Raw genomic sequence first — 22,415 nt, forward strand, 5'->3', positions numbered from 1 at the left:
TCTCATTCTTTTGAGAAAAGGAGGCCCAGAGACGACTTGAAAGGGGTGCACGAGATGATAAGAGGCGTGGATCGAGTGGAAGCCAGGGAGGGTGGAGATTGCTCATATCAGGGGGCATACTTCTAAGGTGATTGGAAAGTATAGGGGGATGCTCAAGGTAAGTTTTGTGGAATTCCTGCCAGCTGCAGTGTTAAGAGGGATACAGTCGGGGCACCTAACAGACTCTTATATAGGCTCATGGATGATAGAAAAATGGAGGGCCGTGGAGAAGGGAAGGGTCATATTGATTTTAGGTTTAAAGGTCAGTGCAACATAGTGGAACAAAGGTCCTGTACTGTGCTGTAGGGCTCCATGTTCTTTTTCAGTGGTGACACGTGTGTGGGCCTGATACTCAGACATTCTCTCTATCTTCCTATCTCCCTACCTCTCCCACCCTCTCTCCAGATGTTGAGTGTTTGTGTTTTTATTTCTGATTTCTCCTTCTGCTCAGTTTGTACAGGTCTCTGAGCCACATTAAACAGAACAGGTCATGGGTCAAGTTCACATCATTGTTATAATACTTGCTCAGACATCTTCTCTGGCAGCGTAATTCCTTGTGCTCTCACTCTGGGGAAGTGCCTAAACACCAAACCCCTTCACTCAAATCCGCCTGAGCACACTACTCTTCACCTGAAAGTAACTGATATGTTAGTGGAGGAGGGGGTGAAAGGGAGAGAGTGGGAGGAGACGTACCGTAAGTGTTGGACAGGATGAGCTGACGCCACTGCAGGGCAGATGGAGAGGGGCTGTGGACAGAGACACGATGAAAGCTGACAGTGGAGTCACACACAACACCCGGGATTCGCTGGCTCCATTCTTCTGACTGCTGGCACTGCGCAGGGTCCAATATCCCACTGTAAGGAACCACCTTGTACCCAGCACCACCTGCAAAAGCAGCCCTTGTTACAGTTAACCCATTCCGCTGTGCAGCACTCCCTTGGTACAGCCCCGTCTATCGTGTCCTGCTCCCTCAGTACCCTCCTTCCCACCATGTTCCCTCGATACCGTCCCTCCCACTGTGCTGTGTTCCCTCGATACCGTCCCTCCCACTGTGCTGTGTTCCCTCGATACCGTCCATCCCACTGTGCTGAGTTCCCTCGATACCGTCCCTCCCACTGTGCTGTGTTCCCTCGGTACCGTCCCTCCCACTGTGCTGTGTTCCCTCGATACCGTCCCTCCCACTGTGCTGTGTTCCCTCGGTACCGTCCCTCCCACTGTGCTGTGTTCCCTCGATACCGTCCCTCCCACTGTGCTGTGTTCCCTCGGTACCGTCCCTCCCACTGTGCTGTGTTCCCTCGATACCGTCCCTCCCACTGTGCTGTGTTCCCTCGGTACCGTCCCTCCCACTGTGCTGTGTTCCCTCGATACCGCCCCTCCCACAGTCACCAGTAACATTCAAAGGCAATATTCCCCAGTGAATAGGGAGTGTGAGGATTACTCCCAGTAGGAGGGGTTGAGGAAAAGTCCAGTGATGGAGCTTGATAGACCTACAAGGCAGGGACCTTGTCCTGCTGCCCACTCTCCACACAACATGGTTTCTATATGTTCTTCCAACATCAGATAACTAGTCATTTCAAACCTCCCCCCACCCTGAGGCAGACTCGAGTTCACAAGTTGCCTCCCATCTACCTGCCCCTTTGCTGCACTACCCACCCTGTTCCCTTTTCCAACCATCCTCTCTCCAGGTCCCCATTTACCTTTCACTCCTTGCCCCCATGTCGTTGAGCTCCCATCATCACCTCTCCCTGGTCTTGCTGACCCATCTTCCTTCAGCTACCATCTCCCCTTCCAGTAATCCTCCTGGCTCCCTCTCTCCATCTCCCAGTTCTGGTGCCCTCTGTCACTTAGCTTCCAAATGCCTCCCACTGTTCGAACCCCACCCTCCCCTCCGTTGCCCTTATCACCCATCCCAACCTCCTCCTTGTAATGGGGCCGCCCACCTCCCTTTTCTTCGCCCTGGGTACCCTGTCTCCCAGTGCCACCACCTTCTCCATAGGGTCACCATCCTGCCAGTTATGACCAGCCCCAACACCCAGTTCCACCTCCTTTCTCACCTGCAAGGGAGCCATCGATGTCGTGCAGCACAATCTCATGTTCCAAGTGGAAGGCGGCCTTGTTGGAGACATTGAAGTAGTGGACCCGACTGAACCTGACACTCCAGCCACCGCAGCCTTGTTGACAGCTCCCGGTGATCGATGCCAGCCCCAGAGCCACGCAGCCAGGCCGGTCGAAGTTCACCAAGCGGAGCCCGTCCAGGGGTAGGAGCAGGCCCGTGCACGTGCAGAGCTGGGGATCCAGACCCTGGGCGTGACCCACCACAGTGAGGTTGCTGAGCAAGGCCCCTGCAGCCAGGCCCCAACCGCCAATGTAGGCCCTCAGGACCCGGCGGATATCCACCCCCGCCTCCTCGTTGTTGACCAGCAGGAAGTCGTGGAACTGGAGGGCCCCTCCCTCTGTCCACTCGGCCCCCTTCCTGCAGTTCCAGACGGTGAGGGAGTAGAAGGCCGCGGGCTGGGCGCTCCCCCCCCAGCACCTTCCCTCCCTGTTCGGGTGATAGGCCGGGAATATCCAGAGGCCGTACCAGCCCTGTGAGTGCACTGAGTTGTTGAGGAAGAGCCCGAGGGGGAGGCTACGTGGGCACAGGCTCTGGTCCCACGACGCCCCCTCTGGGTGTTCCAGCAGCCGGTACCAGAAGCCGAAGTGGGTGCCGCCCACCGCGGAGTTGCCCTGCAGGGTGTTGCTGGGGTGGGTCACCCAGAAGGCGGCCGGGGTGAGGTCGTCGTTCAGCAGGCTGGTGCTCTGGCGCACCTGCACGGCCAGGTTGTGCCGCAGCACGTTGTCCCGCTCCACTCCATCCTCCAGGAAGAAGGCCCCTCCCCTCACGTTGAAGGCCACGGTGTCCTCCACCAGCAGCCGGTGCGTGCCGTGGATGGTGACGGCGCGGTTAAAGGTCCGGTGGATTGAGCAGCCTCGCATGTACGAGCCGAAGGACAGGTCCCCCAACAGGTGCCAGTGGACGGGGGTAACGGCCCAGGCGGAACGCCTGTCCAGCATGGTACACCTGGGGAGGGGTCAGAAGGGTAGAGATGGGGGTGGGGGGGGGGGGGGGAGTTCTGTTACATGCATTTTTCAAAAATCTCAGAGAACCAGTTGTTCCAGTTTGGGATGGGGGATTGGTGACTGAGAGAGGCAGGGTTGGTGTTGTATGACGTGGACACGATTGACTGTGAGGATGGGGAGGGAGGTTGGGGTAGGATAGTGTGGGGTAAATTAGGGGATGGAGGGGAGGGTGGGATAGTATGGGGTGAGTTGGGTGGGGTAGGACAGGGTGAGAAGGCATAGGTAGGATAGGGACAGGCGGATGAGAAGGGTGGGGTAAGAGTGAGGAGGGTGAGGGTGGGGAGTGGAGGTTGCAATATGACGGACAGGAGGGGTGGAGAGATGAGGGAGAATTACCTCAACATATTCTATCCGGCCCTGCACCAGCCCCTGGTCAGGACGTGGAGAGTGGAACATGATGCAGCCTCCATACTCATCGCTTCCGATTTCCTCTCCCAGCCGCCCCTGGAAGCAGGTCTGGGTGGTGAACTCACCTGCAGAGAGAGAGAGAGAGGTGGGCCTTAGTGTAGAGGGGGGAGTGAGTGAGTGACTGAGAGTGATGTGAGTGTGTGTTGGGGGGAGGACGTGTATTTGTGCGCTAGTGGGAGGATGATGAGGATGGGATACGTGGGTAGTGGAGATGTGAGCGGGTGGGTATTGGAGATGAGTGGGTGGGTGGCAAAATGGATAGCCTTACTCTGTGTGTGTGTGTGTGTGTGTGTGTGTGCGTGCGTGTGAGAGTGAGTGAGTGAGTGAGTGAGAGAGAGCACATGCGCAGGAGGGGAAGAGAGAGAGGGGGAGAGGGGGGGTGAGAGAGGGGGGAGGGGGAGAGGGGGGGAGAGAGGGGGAGAGAGGGGAGAGAGAGGAGAGAGAGAGGAGAGAGAGGGGAGAGAGAGGAGAGAGGGGAGAGAGAGGGGAGAGAGGGGAGAGAGAGGGGAGAGAGAGGGGAGAGAGAGGGGAGAGAGAGGGGAGAGAGAGGGGAGAGAAGGGGGGAGAGAAGGGGGAGAGAAGGGGGGAGAGAAGGGGGGAGAGAAGGGGGAGAGAAGGGGGAGAGAAGGGGGAGAGAAGGGGGAGAGAAGGGGGAGAGAAGGGGGGAGAAGGGGGGGAGAAGGGGGGGAGAAGGGGGGGAGAAGGGGGAGGGGGGAGAGAAGGGGGAGGGGGAGGGGGGAGAGGGGGAGAGGGGGGGAGAGGGGGGAGAGGGGGGGAGAGGGGGGGAGAGGGGGGGAGAGGGGAGAGAGGGGGAGAGAGAGGGGGAGAGAGAAAAAAAAGGGGTTTGGTGTGGGCAGGATGGATTGGGTCAGGTAGGTGGGGGGAGGTTTTGTAGTGGGGGTATGGGAACCCCCAAGAGCTGAGGGGCTGTGATGTGTGGACACCCTCTCTCCTACTCTACCATGCTGCCTGGCTAGCCAACACTCCCCACGGTAGGCACTCCCTTCGTACCAGTGTCAAACCCTTCCGGACACCGCTCGATGTGGTCGTTCCACTCCATGTTGTTGGAGCCTCTCACCACCACGTTACGAGTCAGCAGCCCCACCTCAGCCCGAGCCTCCAGCACAGTCCCAGGGAGGGGCAGCACTGTGCCCAGGTGCCTGTATGTCAGCCCCTCCGTCAGGTACAGTGTCCTCCCATCCACTGACACGTTCCCGATCGTTCTCTGCTCACTCTCGCCCTGGCTGTGCCTGCACATTGAAAGGCAGGGTTAAAAGTTGTAAATGTGGGGAGGGGAGGGGTGGGAGGAGGTGGAGGGTTGGGAATGGGGTAGGGTAGAGGTTTGTGTAACACAGGAGTCACAGCCCCACACCAAGGTCTCAGCACAAGTGAACGACTCATTGTATTGAAGCACTGGAACAAGCAGAACCAAGCTCCTCCCACAGAGACACTCCCTCAGTACCGTCCCTCCCAGTGTGACGCTCCCTCGGTACCGTCCCTCCCAGTGTGACGCTCCCTCGGTACTGTCCCTCCCACAGAGACACTCCCTCGGTACCGTCCCTCCCAGTGTGATGCTCCCTCGGTACCGTCCCTCCCACAGAGACACTCCCTCGGTACCGTCCCTCCCACAGAGACACTCCCTCGGTACCGTCCCTCCCAGTGTGATGCTCCCTCGGAACTGTCCCTCCCACAGAGACACTCCCTCGGTACTGTCCCTCCCAGTGTGACGCTCCCTCAGTACCGTCCCTCCCACAGAGTGACACTCCCTCAGTACCATCCACCCCACAGTGTGATGCCCCCTCAGTACTGTCCCTCCCACAGAGTGACACTCCCTCAGTACCGTCCATCCATGGTGTTATGCTCCCTCAGAACTGCCCCTCCTACAGTGCAACAGATTCCCTAGTTTCTGTACCAGTGGTGGGCTGAGATCTTGACTCTGCCCTCTGGACCTTGGTGACCCTGATGAGGTTTCACATCCTGCCCAGCCTTGGCTACCCAAGAACAACAACATCATGGACTTGCCTGTCTCCAGTTGTTGCAATGACAATTTGGTCCCCTGCCTTCCAGCTCACAGCTTTCTGGAGTGTTATTGTTGATGTGCCCGCCTCTGCTGTCTCAGCCAGGTGAGTCCACGTTACAGGGATTGGCCGACCTGAACGAGGAGTATGGCAATCACAGCAGTCAGAAGAGCTAATTCAAAATCTACAGGTGTGTATAGACATTCCCTCAAAGGATGCCGTCTAAAGAATGGACTTGCAATCTTTATGCCTACATATTTCTGTGGGAATGAACTGTCTTGGCTTTCTGAGGATGTAATTGGTGAAGTTGACTGGAGGAACCAGTGGGAGTGGTGTATTTGAATCTCCAGAAGTCTGTGATAAGATTACATCCACAAAGTGAGGTCGGTGGCAATCCATTTCATGTGTATTTGGTTTTGTTTCAAGATTCATGTTGACATAGATTGGAAAACTTGTGGCTCTGATGTTGCTGTAAGTTATTCAGTGCACCTGTGAAAATAAACCTGGCTGCCTCAACTTCAGTCCACCTTTGAGCTACTTTGTAAGGATCACTGTGTGGCAATCCTTCCAGCTACATGGAATTGCTTTACAGGTAATTACACTGCTGAAATGAATCAAAATCAGAAACAGCTTTAATATCACCGGCATACATTGTAAAATTGGTTAGTGAAGCACAATAAGAACAACTGAGAAACCCTTGTATACTCAAACACTGCAAAGCTACCACATCTACATGGAGGGTGCTTTCTGCAAACACCTGCTATCTGCTGTTTCTTGCCAAGAATGCAGATCAGCTCCACATTTATTGACCCACAGCAGAACAGAATGGCAATGGCCCATTGCCTGAAGGTGCATCATGGAAAGTTGATGTGGCCCTGCATTGGTAAAAGCACTTTGATGTTTACACACTCCCCTTTGCTCAGATGGTATGGTGCTGCGATAAAGGTGTGGATCATGTTTACAGATGAAATGGCCAAGAAAGTGTTAATGCCTCTACAAACTCAGAACACTAAGGAAATTCAGCATTTCCCCAATGACTACTAATCTTTACAGATACGTAGAAAGTGTTCTGTGTTGAACACTCTGGCCAACACTACAAGCAATTGAAAAGTTGTGAACACAAGCCCAGTCCATCACGCACACCTGCCTCTCCTTCACGGACTCTGAACACACTACTAGCTGCCACAGTAAAACAGATAACATAATCAAAGACACCCCTCCCTGCGTGGTCATTCTTCCCCCTGCCATCAGGCAGAAGATACAAAAACTTTAAAACACATATCACTGGTCTCAGGGGTAGCTTCTGTCCTGCTGTTAATCAGACTCTTGAACAGACCTTTCACATGTTAGAAGAGGAACACTTGATCTGCCAGTCCACCTCGTCCTGCCCTTTACCTGCACTGCATTTCTCTGTAACTGCTAATACTATATTCTGCATTCTGTTTTTCTTTTTACTATCTTGATGTAATTACGTATGGCGTGGTCTGTGTGGATGGCACCAAGGCAACAGCTGCTCACTGTATCTCAGCACAATATACCAATTCCAGACAAATTTCCCGGTGTCCCTCTTGGTCACCTCTCTGAGACCGCTTCAATGACGCATGGTCACTCTTGGTTTGATTATCATTCTGTAAAGGGCCCTGTGATGTTTAATTGGGGTTGGAGTGCAGGGTGTTCACTGGAGTGTGCTATGGAAACTGCTGTGTGCACTCAGCTTACCGTGGAGCTCCAGTGTGCCCTCTCGAACAGCCAGAGTCTTGGATCCGTACAGGGGCAGTTCCCTGGAGCGCAGGTGGCCGTGAAGGGTGATGGTGGCTTTGTGTTGGAAAGGAGTGGAATTGGTTCCCACCTAGCCCAGGAAAAAAGGGGAAAAAAGTTTAATTGATGATCACCCCTACCCATCGCTTAGTACCTCAGGAGGGATACTGGGGACAACTCTCCTCCTGTGGCTGGACTCCCAAATGTGTGTCCCAAGAGGGGGAGCAGTAGAATCCCCTTGATTTGTCTGGGAGCTTTTACTTTCTGTCTCTTGGAGTGTAGGACCTGAGAGTGTGAGCCTGTGTCTGGAATCTTCTAGCAGATTAGAAAGTAACAGTGTGATAAGGTGACTGTGGAGACATTCGGACTGAGCCACAGCTGTTCATTCCATCTCCACACAGCCATCCATGGTGACTTGGTCTGACTGTGTGTTCCCACTGGTCTGGCACCCATGGTCAGCAGATGGCCGGACAGAGTGAGGGCCTCTTTGTACTGCGACTGCCCATGACTCGAGCCACTCCAGCAGAGAAACTGGGCGCCACAATGGTGGGGGGTGGGGTGGAGTTACCAGGTCCCTGAAATAGACCGCTCACACCGGGAGAAGTCCTTTCATCCGGACAGGGGGAGCACCCAGGATTTCCCTCCTTGCTGAGGGGGATTCCTCGGGTTCTCCCACCTTGGTGGCTGCAGGTCTTAACCAAGTAGATTCAGGGCTAATGTCCGTGGATTTCTGGAGATGAGGAAATGAAGCCCAACAGTAGTCATGGTCACTGAGTGGGCGAAGGGCAGAATGGCCTCCTCCAGCTCAAGGCTCTTTGAGAGTGCTGGGCTGGTGCATCCAGCTGGGTACTTTCCTGATGTGCAATCACATGACGGAAGGGTTCCCAACCTTTGATTGTTTCTCCCTCCACATGCACTGCCTGTCCTGCTGAGTGTTTCCAACATTTTCTGTTTTCAATTCATCCGCAATTTTTAATTGATTTACATCCTATTAGTTAGTAATATGCCCATCTTTGTGATGGACAACCCAATTAGCCAGCAGGGAATCAGAGGACCTGCAGTCAGGAGGAGCTCACAACCTCTAGGCCAGTAGTAACACCTACATCAGTCGCAGATCTCTCTTCACATTACGCATGTGCTTTACCCTGTATCACTGAGCTGTGGATTTGAGTTCTCCCAATCCCTCTAGTACCCTGACACCATCCTTCCCCAACCTCCATTACCTGGAGTAGACCGCCATCTGTGATCAGAATGTTCTCCGCCTGGAGTTCAATGTCGACCTCATCGAAGATGAGAGAACCACCTGCAAACAGGTTAAGGGCAGTGATCTCACTGATCTCTAACCTCCTCCACAGCCCCACCCTCCTGCCCGCACACTGCCCCTTTGGGTAAATACACAAGGAGAGGAGGTGGTGGTGGCAGGAGATGGAGATACACACCAACATGGAGCAGAAGGCCAAGTGCCCTGAACCTCTCCTGGTGTGGTCTTGCACAGTGTGCTTACTGAGGCCACACACACACACACTCTATATATATATATATATATATATATATAGATATATACACACACACGCACACACACAGGGAACTGTGCATCCGTACATCGCACACACACTATACACACACACACACACACACACAGGGAACTGTGCATCCATACATCGCACACACACACTATACACACACACACCCACACACAATATATACACACACGCACAATATATACACACACGCACAAGCACACTATACACACACGCGCACGCACAATATATACACACACGCGCACACACACCGGGAACTGTGCATCTGTACGTCGCACACACACACACACACACACACAGAGGGAACTGTGCATCTGTACATCGCACACACACAATATATACACACACGCACAATATATACACACACGCGCACACACACCGGGAACTGTGCATCTGTACGTCGCACACACACACACACACACACACACGCACGCACAATATACACACACCGGGAACTGTGCATCTGTACATCGCACACACACACCCGCACACAATATATACACACACACACACACAACACACACACACGGAACTGTGCATCCGTACATCGCACACACCCACTGCCGTGGGTCAGCACAACAGTGCACACCCCCCACCGCTGTGGGCCGGCATGGCACTGCCCCAATGCTGTAGGCTGGTACGGGCAGGGACTACTGCAGCAAAACGAAGAAAGGACAGAGTCTGGAAATCTTGAGAAACACACACAGGTGCTGGAGGAACTCCGCAGGCCAGTCAGCATCCATGTTGGAAAATGAGCAGCTGATGCTCTGGGCTGAGACTGGAGAGGAAGAGTGTTTGAAATAGAGGGCTATGGGTAACCATAGGTAATTTCTAAGGTAAGGACATGTTTGGCACAGCTTTGTGAGCCGAAGGGTCTGTATTGTGCTGTAGGTTTTCTATGTTCTATGAACTTAGAACATAAAGGTGTGGAGGAAGGTAGGTGGATGGGGGAAGGGGAATGAAGTGGGAAGCTCAAAGGTGACAGGTGGAAGAGCCAGAGGATTGAAGAAGGAATCTGATAGGAGAGGACAGAAGACCTTGGAATAAGGGGAAGGAGGTGGGAACAAGAGGGAAGTGACAGGCAAGTCATGAGGATGGAAAGGGGAAGAGAAAGGGTGAGAGAGCTACTGGAATGAGGGAAAACAAAAAGGGGGTGGGTAAACAGAGGAGAGTGGTTACCAGAAGTAGACAAATCAATGTTCATGCTGTCAGGTTTAGATCAGCAAGACAGAATATGAAGTGTTGCTACTCTGGCCTGTCTCTGGGCTCATCTTGGCCAGGGAGGAGGCCGTGGACAAACGTGTTAGTGTGGGAATGGGATATGGTCACCTGGAGATCCTGCCTTTTGCAGTGGATAGAGTGAAGGGGCTCAGCAAAGCAGTCCCCAAGTGCTCCAGCATTCTGTGTGTGTTGCTCCACTGTCAAAATACGCGATTCAAGGGTCCGCGCCTGTTTTAGGAGCTCCTGCCAAATGGTGCACAGGAGTCTGGGCAGCTTCAAATGACTCCTGTAGGACCCTGAATTGTCAGCAATGTGACTGCTGTGTCCCCATTCCCTCGAGCCCAACTCCAGTTCGCTCTATGTCAGCAGCAGGAGGGCTCTTGAGTGGTCACCTTGAATAAGCAGCATCTTTAGCACGGGTGTGCTTTGGTCCAACAGGATGGTTTGGCCCTTGGTGATGACCACCAGAGAGCCCTTCTCAGGGGGTGACTGACCTCCCCACGTGTACCGTGATGACCACACATCGACATAGTAGTAATCTGCGAAGTCCTGCCAAAAATAATGAACAGGTGAGGACAGGAAAAGGCCATTCAGCCCATTAAACTTGTTCTGCCATTTCTCTAAATCTGAGCTGATCTACCTCAATAGCATTTCCCATGACTCCCGTTAAGATATCAACCAGAATCAGGTTTATTATCACTAGCATGTGTCATGAAATTTGTTAACTTAGCAACAGCAGTTCAATGCAATACATAATATAGAAGAAAAAAGTAAAAATAAATAAGTGAATCAATTATGGTATATGTATATTGAATAGATTAAAAATCATACAAAACCAGAAATATATTAAAAAAGTGAGATAGTGTTCAAAGCTTCAATGTCCATTTAGGAATCAGATAGCCGAGGGGAAGAAGCTGTTCCTAAATTGCTGAGTGTCTGCCTTCAGGCTTCTGTATCTCCTACCTGATGGTAACAGTGAGAAAAGGGCATGCTCTGGGCGCCGGAGGTCCTTAATAATAGACGCTGCCTTTCTGAGACACTGCTCCTTGAAGATATCCTGGGTACTTTGTAGGCTAGTGCCCAAGATGGAGCTGACTAAATTTACAACCCTCTGCAGCTTCTTTCAGTCCTGTGCAGTAGCCCCTCCATACCAGACAGTGATGCAGCCTGCCAGAATGCTCTCCACAGTACATCTATAGAATGATCACCTCTCACTCTTTTAGACTTCAACTGGCTTTTTACACCGGAGCTATTGTCTCCTAATAAGGCCTACTTCCATCTCAAAAATTTCCAGCCCCCTTGCACTGGGACAACATCACCTTACATTAGGATATTACCGATCCCCATGTCATATCCACCCTTCTCACATTCTCACCCTTCCAGATCCCATCTATACTTCTTACATTCCATCTCCCCGCATCTTGTGTTCTGCCCCTCCGCATATTCCTATCCCGCCGGACAATTCTCTGCCCCCCACTGTCTTTCAAAGGCCACAAATCCCTCACCAGTTTGGCGATGCCATTTCCCTTTACGTTGACCTTGACCTTGGTCTTCTGGGAGGGTGATTGTGCACCAGTGATGCAAACAATGTTGGTTTCATTCACAGACCGGATCTCACAGACAGCTTCAGCCACAGTGACAGAAGTCTCATTCGTGCTGGAAGTACAAGAGGAACCATCATTGTGGGAGGTGCGCAGGTCTACAGGTGAGTATAATTGCAGAAAGGTAGGAGTGCTGGGTGCTCTACTTGTACTTATTTCTTGGGATCTGAATATCCCCGGCAAGCCCAGCATTTATTGCATGTCCCACCTTAATTTCCCTCGAGAAGGCGTGGGGGAACTTCTAGTGAAGGTGCTCCTGTAGTCCTGTTGGGAGGGAGTTCCAAGAGTTCGACAGTGGTGAGGATGAAACAAGGAACATTTCCAAGGTGGGACAGCGAATGACAGGAGGGCAATCAGTGTTTGCTGCCCTTGTTTCTCTTGGTGGTACATGTCAAGGATTTGGGAGCTGCTGTTGGTGGAACCTGGGTGAGAAACTGCAATGCATTGAAAGACAGTGAACACTGTGTGTCGGTGGTGGAGAGAGTGTGTTTAGGGTGGTGGATGACATATGGAGAGAAGGCAGGAGATTAGGCTTGAGAGGGATAATAAATCAGCCATGAGTGAATGGCAGAGCAAATTTAATGAGCTTATTTCTGCTCCAATGCCTTCTGGTGATATGCACTAATCAAATGGGCTGTTTTGAACTGGTTGGGGTTAACTGTCTTGACTGTTGCTGGAGCTGCACTCAATGGGCACTGAATGTTCCTACACACTCTCCACAAGTGGGGGCCACTGGAAATTACCCTGTCTCTGGGCTGCCCCTGCAGCAGCAGTCTTTGTGTCCCTGGTTCAGCTTCTGGGCAATAGTGACTCCCTGCATCACTATTCAAGGACAGATTTATGCAAGAGCTAGAGGTCCACTAACCCCTCTCCTTGTTCAGGGTTCACTCTCCACACAACATGGATCAAATTTCTCAGGGATGAGAGTAGAAACCTAAACTGGCATTGCCAGACTCCCTACAGATATTGTTCGGAGAGAGAAGCAGAAATGTCAGTATAACTTGACCTGCCCAACTCACGCCTACAAGTGAGAGCTTGTGTGGAGGATTGGTCAGACCGAGGATATTCACAGCAAGGCACCGGGCAGCAAAGTGGAAATGTATCACAGCAACAAGTTAGTCAATGGGGACAGTCTCAAAATCAGAACCTAACTCAACAGAAGTTAAACCAATTATCGTATGTTTGGGATTAAAGTATTCTGCTTAAGAATAATTATTATACCTGGAAATGATCAATGGAAAGTAACATGTCTCCTGAGAATGACACAGAAGTGGACAGGTTCTTCCAAATGTGATATCCAATTGGATTGGAACCTACACTCACCTGAAGCCCGATCCTGTGATGGTCAGTTTGGTGCCTCCTGCTGTTCCTCCTCGCCTGGGCTGAACGGCGGTCACCACAGGGGTCAAAGCTGACGTGTAGGTGAAGGCGTTGGGCAGCTGGACTGAATCTTCACCGTTTACAACGGTCACGTTGCACTCCTGCTGAGGCCCAGTCCCTGGACAGGCAGGTGTCATGGGGTCAGTCTACATCACTGTACCAACTTCATTAATCATTGGCCTTCTCATCTTCTCTAAATAACTAAAACTACCCTGCCGACATCCACATCTACATCTGTGGCTTCCCAGAACATGCTGCTGTTCTGTGATGTGTTGGGAGAATTAAGTGTAAACCTCTTCCCTTCACTCGGAGGTTGATGTGATTCGAGGTGCGGTGTGGCCTGTGCCTGTGTTCTATGCAGGAAGAAGCTGATCCAACACAAATCGGCAACGTTGACAAACAAGCTTATTTCTGCTGAACCCTCCACCTCATGCACCACAGTCCGCACCAGTGAAACACTTTGTGCACTGTGGACACAGACCTGCTGTGGGAAGTAATTGATATTAACAGTGCTGGCAGAGATATAAAGTGCTTGGATCAGTAGATCTTGCATTCTCCAAGGTCTGAACCAGAGGGTCATGCCACATCTAACCCAGAGCATTAAGTTGCAATACTTAGACATTCTAGTGTGATATTGAGGGAGTGCCGTATTGAAAGGTGGCACTGAGGGAATGCCACACTGTGGGAGGGGTGGCACTGAGAAAATGCCACACTGTGGGAACGGCACACCGTGAGACAGGTGGCACTGAGAGAATGGCACACAGTGGGAGGGGTGGCAATGAGGGAATGCCACGCTGTGGGAGGGGCAGTAGTTGAGGAAGTGTCACAAGTGAATGGACAGTTTCCAGATATGTGTCCAACCAGGACTGATAAAGCAGCTGCAGAAGCAGATTGATTAAGGGGAAGGGAGGGACAGAGGGAGTGAAACCACTCCCCCTCCCCTCCTCAGAAGTGCAGAGGCCAGTCTGTGGTGGGATTCCCAGCCTGAAGTGGACCAAACCCAGGGCATCTTTCTCAACTGTGGTGTGTGCATCCTCACCATTATTGAGAGGCAGGTGGCAGTGCAGGCTGCTGGAACTGGAGGTCGCTGGCTCCACTCTGCATTCACCATCGCACACAAACACTTGCGATTTCTGCATGTCAAATCCAGTGCCCTTCACCATCAGGACCAGGCCACCACCAAAGCTGCCTGTGAACCAGGAGAATATGCATGGTTAAAATGAGGCTCCGGAAACCAGATCTATTGTCACTGCAGTGTCCAACGCTAGAGAGGGTGCAGGAAGAGAGACCCACAAGACAGGGTGGGTTCACAGACCAGGGCCTTGTAATTCAGGGCAGCACAGAGCAAGGATACCCTGAATAAATTCCTTATTTAGCTGCAGATGGAGGACAGGTGCTCAGCAGCATCAGGACGTGAAGCTCTGGAGGAGGTGCGGAACTGAATCACCAGGTTGGCTCAGGGGCGGGTGGACATCTCCATTGGTGGCACAGCTGGTAGAGCTGCCATCTCATAGCCCCAGCTCAATCCTAACCCCTGGTGCTGGCTGTGTGGAGTTGGTATGTTCTCCATCTGACTACATGGGTTATTTGGGCTGGGCTGGTATCTAAGGGATACATGGGTAAGTGGGCAATTGATTGAAACAAACAATCTGAGAGGCATTTGGAAAGGAAGTTTTCACTTGTTAGATGGAAGACTTAAAAATCACTTTAAAAAAGAAGGGATTATCTATACAGGGCAGATGTTCTCCTGGGGAGTCATGAGTCTTTGGAGCTCTCTCCCTCAGTGGGTGGTGGAAGCAGACTCTTCGGATAATTTTTCAGCAGTGGTAGGTTCTCGATAAACAAGGGATGAAGGATAACTGGGTGTAGACAGAAACGTGGAATTGAAGATACCAAATAATCAGCCATGATCTTATGAGATAGGATTGAGGGGCAGAATAGCCTCCTTCTGCTTTTGGTTTACCTGTTCAAAGCATTAAAAGGATTCAAGTATCTGTACATGCCTTCAGCTGGAGAGACAGAAGTTATGTTGAGCTGGTACTGAAATGAGAAGCCAGAGTTTGCGTATCCTCTCCTGACATGTTCCAGCAGGATTGGGAAGTTGCCCCCAGCGTGATGTCCTACAGTGCACTCCACACAGCTCTCATTAGCCATGGTCACATTGCACAAGACGCCATCGATTGACACCATGACCTCAGAGACACCAGATCCCAAGCTTTGCCCAAGAATGGTGAGTGTGGTTCCACTTACACCTAAAACAAATAACTAAGTTGTTAAAACAGCTCTTGGGTTCAGTGCGATCTAGGGGAAGTAGTATGATCATTAGGAACAGGCTGTGAGGAGTTCGGTGATGGGTTGAGAGGAAAGAGAGTGGTGGTGAGCTCATACAGAGTATTGGGCAGGTTGGTCTAATTCTGTGTGTGAACTCTATGTCATTCTAACCAAACCCATCATCCCACAGAGCTTCTGCCTCCTCCAGTTCATACCTCCAGCTGGTTCTTGAAGACGAGTTCAAGTTCTAGAGTGAAAGGCCACTGACAGCAAAGATCTGACCATAGTCACATCCAGGGCAATGAATTGGTTGGGTATTGGAGAAAGGTGAGAATGGGGTGAAGGGGTGTTGAGGATGGATGGTGAGGGAGGGTGGGAAGGTTTGGGATCAGGTAGGATGGCATGGATTGGATTGGATGGGTGAGTGTTGGCTAAGGGTGAGGGAGGGTGGGATGGTTGTGAATGGAAGGGGGTGGTGTGGAATGGGTGCAGTGTACCGGGCTGGTATTGAACTGGGCACTGGAGGATGATGTTCCAATGAGCACTCACCACTGGTTGGAGAGACAGCGAGAATAGTGGGCGTCTCTGTTTGGTTGCAGGTGAAGGTCAGGAGTGGGTACACCATGGAATAAACTGTAACCTTTACTTGGACGGTGCCTGGGCCACAGGCTGGAGAGACACACGTGACTTCTCCCGGGGTGATGGTGAGAATGCCGCAAGTGGAGCCATCAACTGTCACAGTAGTGGCACCAAGGACAAAACCGTTCCCCTTGATGGACAATGTGGTGCCTCCGTTAATGCCTCCCGAGGCTGGGAGCAGAGAAGCTGTGGCAGCACTGGTGAGCCACAGAGTCTCGGCAGATAAACCCTTGTCCAAGATCAAGACCCTGAGGGAGTGTGAACCAACAGGTAGGGGTCCCACAGTAGTGTTCAAGCTGCTGTCTGAAACTTCAGCAGGTCTATAGCTGGCAGTGCCAACTAAAATAAGAACCATCTCGACTTGGCTGCCAAATCCTCGGCCACTTATGGTCACATCAGTGTAGACAGTGTCCAGGACATCTGGGGAGACAGTCAGCACGCTTGGTGTGATGCTCTCAGTGTAGGTGAAGTTACAGGAGCCAGTACATGTGGCCAAGAGACCTCGTACCCAAATGCTGACAGTCCCACTGGAGACAATGGAGGCGGATGAATCACAGGAGATATGAGTGTAATTCACAGATACAACTGTGCAGGGCACAGACGCCAGCTGCACCTGGATGGTACTGGAGGACTTTCCGAAGCCTGCGCCGGTGAGGGTGACCCTGGTCCGTCCTGTGGTGGAGCCCAGGCTGGGGGTTACCCTGTCCAGGTGAGGGAGCAGCACAAAGTGGCGGCTGAATTCGTCAGATGGCGTGGAGATGGCAGAGCCATGATTGTGGACATTCACTGACACCAGAGCGGCCACCCCAACTTCCATCTCTTCCTCCACATCCACATGGCATACAATCTCCCACTCTGTGCTGTGTTCAATGATGCAAGGGTGCTGTCCAACTCTCACCTGAAACAAGACAGAACAGCTGCATGAGGGCTCACACCGGGCAACAAACTTCCAATCTGCACTGACCGACTGAACTCAATGCCAGCACGTTCTAATCTGCAATGACCTGTCCCAAGGAGACGTTCAAAATTAAATGAGAAGCAGGGAGCAGAAAGAGAAGTGGGCAGACACAGTGAGATGAACAGCATGGAGAAATAGAGAGGGGTGGGCAAAAGCATTGACAGATAGAAGGAGAACTATTTCACTGACTGTAAAAGATTCTGGATGTTTCCTTCAGTACAATGTAATTAAAGAGATAAACACCCTGGTAGTTACATCGATAAACAGAGGCTAGATTAAAATTTTGTTGTGAATGTCTGTACATTAAAACACAACATTGGCATCGGGTCAAATGTGTGGAACCCTGTTCCCAGCATATCAAGGAAATATCATCAGCAGAAGGTCACACGTTCGAGAAGGTGACCCACTCAGTGGGGATGGACAATAAATGTTGGCCTGGACCGCAATACCGAGGAAGGAGTAAGGGTGAAACGATATTGAATTACCTCATTAGCACAGGTGACGTTGCTGAATCCAGTGCCCACGATGGTAAGCTTGTCGTATATAGTGCCATTAGATGGTGTGATGCTGTTGATGGTGGGGGAGTAGCAGGGAGACAAAAGGAATGTGAAGTCACTGCTGTCCGAAGTGCTGTTGCTGATCTGGGGACAGGTGGGCTTGGCTGCTGTACAGTTACCACCATGTTCCTGTTGTGACTGCGCCGTCTCCAAGTGTCCTGGGGACAGAGATTATGTTGTCAGCCCAGGGAATGGGGTACAAGGAGAGCAATACATTGAGACCAGTCCCTACAGCTGGATTCGTGGATAGCAGTTGTCCAAAATGGTTCCATTTCCTCAGTCTGCTGGTGTCCTTTCTAGAACTTTGCTGGGTGAACTCTACCTGCCCTAGTCTGGCAAGCCCTTGTTTCTACAATTCTCAGTACAGGTGAAATCTTGACCTGCAAATGTTCATTTCCCTCTACAGGCGCTGCCTGTCCTGTTGACTCCTTCCCTCAATCTCCCATCTCCATAGTACCATGCAGCTCCTCTAATCTGGCAACAAGAAATAACAAAAAACTGGAGCACCAAAAGACAATTGAGCCCTTTGAATCTTCTGCACCATTCAATATGATCATGGGTAATCCTCTTATCTCAACATTCAAGACCTTGAGTCCAAAGCTCCTGACCTGGCCAAATGTGAGAGAGAACTCCAGAGTGCACCACTCTGGTGAAGAAATCCTCTAGGTACAAAATTCTGAGACCATGACCCAGCCTCCCTCCACCTCTACCAGCCCTCTTCTCCAGGCAGGAAACCATTCTCCCCACATCCAAACTATGGAGCCCCATCAAGTATTTTAATGAGAACCAAATTATCCTTCTGATCTCTAATGAATACAATTTGAGTCAACCCAATTTCTCCTCATACAAAAGTCCCATCATCCCACGAACCAGTCTGGTGAACCTTCACTGTACTCCCCCCATGGCTAGGTTATTCTTCGTTCAAGAAGGAGACCGAAGCTGTGCACCGTACTCCAGGTGTCAAGCCTCTGCATAACCGCAGAAGCACATCTTTACTCCTGAGCTCAAATCTTCTGGAAGTCAACATGCCATTTGCCTCTCTCAACTATTTTCTTCACTGCATAGTTGCTTTCAAAGAAGCTAGTTAAATTCAGAGATGGTTACAAACCTTGATTCAGAGAGACCACATTCACAGATTTTAAAGAATCTGAGGAAGTGACAGCAAGTGCATTTATTTAATAATTTGTTCGCAGGGGCAGAGACAGAGGACTGATGGATAGCTGAGGTAGTTCCTGTACTTCAGAAAGGGGACAGAATAAGTCCAGAGAATTATTGACCCTTCAGCAAACATTGGTGGTGGAAATGATAACAGAGTCCCACTAAAGACCAGAAGAATGTCTAGGGATGAAAAGTATAATAATCAATAGATTTTAAGGTGGGAAGTTTTGGTCTACAATATTACATTCTTGAAGTAACAGAAGGCGAAACAGTAGATGGAACTTAACTACATTTTTAAGATAGTCAAATGATCATAAATATTAAGTTAGAAGAAGCAGCAGAAAGGACTGCTGATTGTCAGAACAGAGAGTTGAAAGTATAGGATAGTTCATCATAGGACTATAGAAACATAAAAATCTACAGCACATTACAGGTCCTTCGGCCCTCAATGTTCTGTTGAGCATGTAACCTACTCTAGAAACTGCCTAGAGTTTCCCTACCGCATAGCCCTCTATTTTTCTAAGCTCCATGTTCCTACCTAAGAGTCTCTTAAAGACCCTATTGTATCCACCTCCACCACCGGCAGTGCATTCCATCACCCACCACTCTCTGTTTGAAAACTTACCCCTGACATCCCCTCTGTACCTACTTCCATGCATCTTAAAACTATGCCCTCTCATATTAGCCATTTCAGCCCTGGGAAAAAGCCTCTGACTATCCACATATCAATGCCTCTCATCTAATACTCTTCTGTCAGGGCACCTCTCATCCTCTGTCGCTCCAAGGAGAAAAGGCCAAGTTCACTCAACCTATTCTCATTAGGCATGCTTTCCAATCCAGGACACATCCTTATAAATTTCTTCTGCACTCCTTCTATAGTATTCACATCCTTCCTGTAGTGAGATGACCAGAACTGAACACGGTACTCCAAGAATCATGGAAGTTTCTATAGGAGGGGATGTAGAGAGCAAGTTTCCATGTGTCAGAAAGTGCTGAACTCCAGGCTGGCATTGTCAGATGATCACCACAAAATCCCACAGGGAATTCAGGAGACACTTCTCCATCCAAAGATCAGCGAGAATGTGGGACTCACTCCTATTGGGAGGGAGCAAGAGTATGTACTCCATACATGAGTGGGGAGGAACACGTACAGATTTAGATGTGGAAAGGCAGGAGGATCATAAATAAAAGCATCAACTGGTAGGGCCCAATGGCTTGGGAGCTGTGACTCATACGGAAACTTGCACTGTAGTAGTTGGGCCTCTTGATCACCCTGGATTTCACTCACTGGTGGCTGCAGCTTCAGCTGCCTGGGTCTAGAGTTCTGAAATTGTCTCCCAAAATGTTATGCCAATCTAGAAAACAGTGTGAGAATGTCCCTCTTTGGTAAAGCTGCAGAGTCTGAGGGATCTCATACCACAGATACATTTACAATACAGTGGATTTCAGTTAATAGGGACACATTGAGACCAATACATTTTGGCCCATTTAAACGGCTGTCCCAATTAGCCAAAGCTTCACGAAATAGTTAAAAAGGTATAAGAAGTTTAACTGAGTAACAAATTATGTATTTAAGTGAAATACAGAACAAATTAAAGCACCATTGATACTACTATGGTACTATAAAGCTGTGTATTAATTCCCAATTGTTATCGACGTAGGAATTCTAAATTCAACTAGTATATCTGTATGCTGCATACACCTGGTGTAGATAATGGACTGCCTTCACACAATGCTACTGATGATTGCATCCTCCAAATCATCACTTTCATTGTAACATTCAAGGTGATTGCTAATACCTTCAAATTATTTATAGTTTGTAATTTGTTGAATTAATGAAATTGTTTCATTTTCACTCCCGGCCTAAATACTTGAAACCCGCAGTGAGCAAAGCAGCTCTGAATTGTCTTATTGCTTATTTCTTGTCAACTATCAGTGACAAAATTCACTGCTTTTTGAACATGTGTACCCAACTGACACTACTTAAAATCTGTTCATTCTAAGCAAGGAGTAGTGTCTAACGGCCACATCAGTGCAGTCATCTGTCGCTATTTAGAAACTGTGTAGTAGCGATCTCCTGCCCCAATTAAGTGGCACGGCATTCCAAATAAATGAAAGGAATCCCAGCTATTTTCTAGATTACTTTTTCTTCTTTAAGTGTTGTCCCAAATAAATGGCTTCCCTGATTAACCAGAATCCACTGTATTTACATTTATTACAGATATTCTGTGCAAGAGACACATCCATTATCTTCTTTAACCTTGCACAAAGTTACACCAAGTTATAAAAGGAAAGGTAATATGGGAGAACTTTGTTTAAAGTTTTTTACTGTTTAATTGCTTTCGACAATGGCTTACAGACTCAGTATTATGTAGCATGGTAACACTGTCCACTGAGTCCAAATACAAATACTTTATTGTCACCAAACAATTAATACTAGAGCGTACAATCATCACAGCGATATTTGTTTCTGCGCTTCACGCTCCCTGAAGTACAAATCAAAGTAAATATAATAACAATTTAAATTATAAAGCATAATTAGAAAATAGAAAAGGGGAAGTACAGTAATGCAAGTCAGGTCCAGATATTTGGAAGATACAGCCCAGATCCGGGTCAGGATCTTTTCAGCAGTCTTATCACAGTTGGAAAGAAGCTTTTCCCAAATCTGGCCTTACGTATCTTCATGCTCCTGAACCTTCTCTCGGAGGGAAGTGGGACAAAAAGTGTGTTGGCTGGGTGGGACTTATCCTTGATTATCCTGGCAGCACTGCTCCGACAGCGTGTGGTGTAAAGTGAGTACAAGGATGGAAGATTGGTTTGTTAGTGGACTCTGCTTGGTTAGCCCAAGTCAGGTCATTTGTGATATTCACCCCGAGGAACTTAAAGCTTTTGACCTGTTCCACTTGCGCACCACTGATGTAGATGCTCCGGTAGGTGAATTGCAAAGCATCGAGATTGACCGGTAAGTTATGGTTGACATGTGCCATAACCAATTTCTCGAAGAACTTCATAGCAATTGATGTTAGAGCCACAGGTCGGTAGTTATTCAGGCATACCACTTTGCTTTTCTTCAGCATCGGGATTATCGTTGCCTTCTTAAAATATACCAATGCTCTAAGCACTATTTACTCTAATTCTACACTAATCTCATTTTTTGATTCCCATATTCCCATCAACTACCCATAACCCCAGGATTTCAGACCTCACCCCCACACCAGACGCAATTTACTGTGAACAATTAACCCACCAACCCACACATCTTCAGGGTGAAGGAAAGTGAAGCAGCTGAGAGAAACCCACGCAGTCACAGTGAGAACATGCAAACTCCACAGAGACAACATCTGAGGTCAGGACTGAAACTGGTTCTCTGGAACGGTGAGGCAGTGTCACCCACCTTATGTGCTTAATGACGAATAAGGGTCAGTAGATATTTGAAAAAGGAAGACTGTTTGAAGCCCCACTTCAGAGGTTACACCCTTTGTTCTCACCCAGATACTCTCTGGAAAAACCATTGACTGACAGATTACAATGAGGGGCCTGTCATCTCTGTCCCTACATTTACACATGCTTGGTTGTGTACTCTGAGATTTCTTTCTGCTTCATTGCTTTTCTTGTCAATGGTAAAACACAGCAGATATAATGGATGCAAATACGTTTTGATAATTGTTCGCCACTACCTTGGTCACTGATCAGCTGTAATGACAGGGAACTTCATGATTGAAGAACATTGGTCCACCTGTCTACAA

At 49.7% G+C, this 22,415-nt stretch overlaps 1 protein-coding gene across 1 annotated transcript in view; it reads right to left on the reverse strand.

Annotated features, from left to right (window-relative positions):
- The window catches only part of pkhd1l1.1 (PKHD1 like 1, tandem duplicate 1), a 144,546-nt gene that overhangs the window by 56,712 nt on the left and 65,419 nt on the right, over positions 1 to 22,415 (reverse strand). The window contains 15 exon segments of the mRNA XM_073069876.1: positions 733 to 924; positions 2,094 to 3,060; positions 3,062 to 3,100; positions 3,496 to 3,632; positions 4,579 to 4,817; positions 5,590 to 5,719; positions 7,305 to 7,434; positions 8,567 to 8,646; positions 10,498 to 10,654; positions 11,611 to 11,761; positions 13,030 to 13,204; positions 14,126 to 14,275; positions 15,090 to 15,338; positions 15,907 to 16,894; positions 17,440 to 17,669. Coding sequence (XP_072925977.1) covers positions 733 to 924; positions 2,094 to 3,060; positions 3,062 to 3,100; positions 3,496 to 3,632; positions 4,579 to 4,817; positions 5,590 to 5,719; positions 7,305 to 7,434; positions 8,567 to 8,646; positions 10,498 to 10,654; positions 11,611 to 11,761; positions 13,030 to 13,204; positions 14,126 to 14,275; positions 15,090 to 15,338; positions 15,907 to 16,894; positions 17,440 to 17,669 — 4,014 coding nt within the window.

The sequence above is a fragment of the Hemitrygon akajei genome, chromosome 1, assembly GCF_048418815.1.
Source record: "Hemitrygon akajei chromosome 1, sHemAka1.3, whole genome shotgun sequence".
Taxonomy (NCBI): domain Eukaryota; kingdom Metazoa; phylum Chordata; class Chondrichthyes; order Myliobatiformes; family Dasyatidae; genus Hemitrygon; species Hemitrygon akajei.